This window comes from Lepisma saccharinum, chromosome 20 (assembly GCF_977018435.1).
Source record: "Lepisma saccharinum chromosome 20, izLepSacc3.1, whole genome shotgun sequence".
NCBI lineage: Eukaryota > Metazoa > Arthropoda > Insecta > Zygentoma > Lepismatidae > Lepisma > Lepisma saccharinum.
Window position 1 is genome coordinate 5,703,559 of NC_139248.1, and position 5,127 is coordinate 5,708,685.

The 5,127-nt window shown below is 39.7% G+C and overlaps 1 protein-coding gene across 1 annotated transcript; it reads left to right on the forward strand.

Moving 5' to 3' along the window:
* Positions 1–2,359: 2,359 nt before the first annotated feature.
* Positions 2,360–3,982, forward strand: LOC146003792 (uncharacterized). The gene has a single exon (XM_083142210.1). The coding sequence runs from the start codon at positions 2,360–2,362 to the stop codon at positions 3,980–3,982; it is 1,623 nt and encodes a 540-aa protein (XP_082998336.1).
* Positions 3,983–5,127: the final 1,145 nt, after the last annotated feature.

The following is a 5,127-nucleotide window of genomic DNA, read 5'->3' on the forward strand; positions in this document are numbered from 1 at the left end:
AATAGTCTCCACACCTATAGTAAACTTCCGCCACCACTTGGAAGAGCTTCGTAGCTCTCACGTGACTGCCTCCGTCCATCGACAGAAGCACTGGAGACATGCTTTGTTCTCTGCCAGCCAGAACTCCGGTTCCCTGTGCGACGATAATTTCAACACTTGGTTCCACATTCGCATCAAAGGGTAGGGGAAGGCAAGAGACACATTGGGAATATGTACTTATAACTGAATCCTCTCTGAAACTTACCTTAAAGAACTGAACGTGATTTCCATTTAACTTTGTAGTACGTAGAATAAAACGATTGCTCCTCAGCGCCTCATTTAAATAGATGGAAAAGAGATGATGAATAGTGAAATACATTAATAGGCATGTGGTTTGGTTGATTGATAATTTTGTGGAATTAACTTTAAATTCTTCTTACACATTTCCTACACCCGTGTACACACATACACTCAATTATCAATGGATAACAGAAATGGAGTTTTGTGGGTCAGAACGACCGTTTGGACTTATCTTCCTTGAAAAAAAAAGTCGTATTTCCCCTCATTTTCCAACCAATAGAATCATTCAAAGTACTTCTCAGCTGCAGTGCGTGAAAAGTGTGTGTTCCTTATGAACTTTGATCTGAAAATAATTACAGATGTAAGATCGATTATAAGATCACTGCTAGATTAACTGCTCTTCAGAGTACTTACTACGTCACTGTTGCTTGTCCTATCTATAGAACACTTGAAACAAAAGTTGGACAACTACTACGCACAGACGACAGATGAAACAGTGGCGGAACTGTGAAAGTATAAAAGGCTTTAACATGGAGATCAGATCTACCGCCATGTACGCTTGCGTGATAGTCCAGTGGAATCATTTTCACGCTAACCCATCCCCAGAAACACACGCCACTCTAACAGGGTAATAGGGTCATTCATTCATGTGAAATCAACAAGCTCCTCAACGTTACATTTTTTGATTCGCTTGAAATTTTCATACTGGAAGGGCATCTGAGGTAGTAAAATGTGCAATGTTGCAGATACACATAACCTGTACTTCCGAAATTACAGTGTTGCAAACTATGAGATTTTGACAATATCTTCCAACATCTTGTTAACTTTTAATTGCAATATTTCGGCAATCAGAGCACCTACGGAAGTAATTCGGACGGCGATGGAAAAGTCTTGAAGGGCTCTTTCACATGAAATATTGCATTCCTATGTCAATTGATGGTGGTGTAAATGAAACTTTGGTAGCAATTTTCTCAAAAACGGGTCTTTTGATTTAATTTTAAAAACTCATAGGTTATACATACACTATACAAAATTTAAGAATGGGTCGGCAATGGGATCCGGAGTTATGTTAGATTTAGGGTAGGTTAGGGTAGGGTAGAGTAGGTTAGGTAATGCATGATAACATATTTTGGTAGACAAATTCCTAATATTCAAAAGTAAAACTGTAACATACATTAAATATAACATTGTTTGGATTAGCGTGCATGATTCAAATGTACGGTCTCACAGGTAACTCCGTTATTAGTGAACATAGCGAAAAATAGAGAAAAGGTATATTAAGGATTAATGACGAAAATTACAGGTAAACTAGATACGTGATTACACTAAAGTATAAAAATGTGAATGTTTGACACGCACAGTGTGAACTACTTACTGTATATACGTATTCTCATTTGTGAGTTTTTAGCCTTTTCTAGTGGTCTGGGGAAAGGAGGGTTGTGCGCGTCACATGATTACGTATTTAATACTTTTGCTATTTTGTCAGGTTGAAAAGTGCCTCTTCATTGGTTGATTTCACATGAAATGGCTCAATATTTATATTTTGGATCAGCCACTATTTCTGTGTTGTATTGTAACATCCATTTATTCACTGGCCACTGGGTAGTTTTTACTGCTCCATTGGGGCTTTCATATTATTCATTAACGTATTAAAAAATTTAAAAATGAAAAGAAATGTTTTGTAATTTTTGTTTCATTTATGTTTATATTCTCTTTTATAGCTGATTTCGTCAAATTGAAAATGAAGAAATTGGTGATCGTGTTCATGTTTCTGTGGTTCTACGTCAATTCGTTCTGTCTCACTATATCACACCCATCGACGGTAAGATTCCACAAAGATACACTTCACTTTGTAGGAGAGATTTTGAGGAAATATTTCCACAGTGCTCGTACATTAGTTGTTTACTATGACGAGGAATCAACAGTGTTTGCAAATCTAGTTAGCAGGAAATATAACAGGCCATTAACAACAATTAATCCTATGAAAGTTAGAAGATGGTGGGCAGGTTGGGGAAATGATTGGTTCCGAGAGAAGATAGAAATCAGCTACCTGTTTCTTCTCAGAAATATATCCACGATAATGTATCCGTTCAAATATGATTGGCATTTTAATCAATGGAAACGGAATGCAAAACACTTCATCCTTCTCACAGGATACAATTCGTTGGAATCTATTAATAGTTTGATCTTGGTAGCACAGAGGAATCTAATGTTGAATATTGTAATTGCTTCTCCACCAGAAGAGAAGGAATCTGGTGAAGCTGACTCTCTTGTCCTGTACTCCTACTTCCCTTTCACAGAATCCAACTGCAGAACGGCTGAGGGAGCAGAAGTTGTGGACATCTGGAGTAAAGGGACATTTCTTAAAGGGGGGGATTTGTATCCAGACAAGGTGAAGAACATGCACAACTGCCCTATTAAGCTCAATGCGATTGGTTATGAGATGTACTTTACGCCGGATAATACTACAAATAGCAGTGACACTTATTCAGGTGTGTATGGAGGCTTTATTACTACAGCGATGGAGAAAATGAACTTCACTTTACAAACAAGCAACATATATAATGAGTCTTATTCGTTGGGAGTTAGATTACCAAATGGAAGTGTCACAGGAGACTATGCAGATATGTGGAATGGAGTCGTTGATGGAACCATAAAGTTCCAAGGGGCTTCTCATTATGGAAACGTATTTTGTGAAGAGCTGCAGATACAGCAGTTTGCAGAATTGACATTTGTGGTTCCTAACCCAAGACACTATCCTCAGTGGATGAGTCTGTACTTTCCATTTCAGCCACCTCTGTGGACCCTCACGCTTCTGTCTTCACTGAGTCTCTTCATCTGGATGAGAGCGACCGTTTATCTGCTGCGTCGGTGGGGAAGGATCGCATATCGGTTCCATTCGCTTTCAGGTCTCTCTGCATTCATATTTGGGTGTGTCGACATCCCACCGCCTCCTGTAGGTCCCCTGAGATTTATATTTCTACAGTGGATATTTTCTACTGTGATACTCTCTACTCTTTACCAGTCTGCATTGTTTGGTTTCATTACAAGTCCCAAACGTACGCCTTACATAGACACCATAGAGGATATTCTGAGTATGGGGTTATCTGTTGGAGGCGATGAGACAAGTAAAAGAAGTATAGGACTGCTGAATGAGCCAGTATACAGGGAGATCTACGCAAACTGGGTCCTAGAGGATGCCAATTTGAGAAACTACAGAAGAGTTGTGGACGAAGGGGACTTCGCATTTCTTACTTCCAACCTGTTTCCTGATGTATTGGCATATCGTTATCTGCTATTCGATTCCTACGGGGAACCTTTATTCCACATAACATCTAGCGGAATTGTCAGTTACCCTCTGGTGTTCCTACTGCAGAGAAGCTCTCTCTTTCGGGATAACCTTCAGCGTATAATCACTTCCTGCGTTGAAGCGGGTCTACCTCCAAAGTGGAAGAAGGACGCTGTTCAAAGGATGATCCTTCATGCTATGAAACGAATGAAGTTCCAGGAGAAGCCAGAAGTCGTTGTGATTACTCTGGAGAATCTAATGGGAGCCTTCGCCCTACTTATATTGGGTCTTACTATCAGCACAGCAGTGTTTGCAGTGGAATGCACACACAGACATTTCAGTAATGGTGTTTATTGGTGTTGGTGTTATTTAAGGTCAAGGAAATGCAAGCGAAATCAACGTAGAAGAAGGTGAATGGTATTCGCATTTGCAGATTTATGTGCTCTGCTTTTTCATAGTTTGGCAGGTTGTTTCCAACTGTAGGTGATAACAATTGCCTCTTGGTTGAAGTACATACTCTTACTAGACTACAGAAGATGTGCGTGTCTTTGCACGGAATGAAGTTGTTTATATCCGTCGACTGTTGTATTGTGAATTCTCTTCGTCGACTTTGAGTTTGTTTCTTTTGAGTCGAACTATGCACTAGTTCTATTGGGGCTGGACCTACAGTTTATAATTTGAAACCATCCTCAATGTTCGAATTCGGGACCTCTTGACAAAGAGTGGATGCTACCATTACGACATCGATAAGACCATTCGTTTTTCCTATGAGAGATAATTCCCTATGTTATAAGTGCAACAAAGCTTCGTCCTATAGAGTTGGGTATTCATATCTTATTTGGAGAAGGAACACACGTTAAATACAGCTTTCATTTGTGAATTATATTTCCACGGTTGTCATGAGGTTGACTCTCTCTTCACCTGGACAGCAAAGGATGTCAATCGTTCTTATCCTGCTTTAGTGCTAGTGGGTGCAACATTCTCTTGAACTATTTGTGAGTAAACAGACACACCAGCCGATTGGTCTCATGCGCACAAGAGACTTCCAATGTTACAGGTGGAACGAGGGAATTGAGTGTCGTAAGGTAGCAAGTCTTAGCATTCATTGGCGAATTTGTTTAACACGCCTTCATAACTCAGCCAGATTGTCACAATTTATGTGCTGTAATGAATATGAATATGTGCGGAATACTCTTATTGCAATTGAAATATGGGTGTTTATATTATGGTGAAGAGTAAAGCCTTCGGTGTTGTCTAGGGCAGCATGCCTCCCGGCAGTGAATTGGTATATTTTCAATGGAATCGCCTGTTTATCTCCTAGTGTGGAGGATTCACTAGCATAAAGAAAATTTTTAAATGTTGACAAATACTACTGAGACGACGCGAGTATTTCTTTTTAGGAGAACCTTGTCACAAAATATATTTGCTCTACTCGTTAGACCATCCTCGGGTATCCTCACACGATACCAATAAACTCACGGTGGCTCTAAAGAACACAGATTTATGTGGTTGAACATCGGAGGACACCGAAGCTAGCAGTCATAGAAATTATCCACACC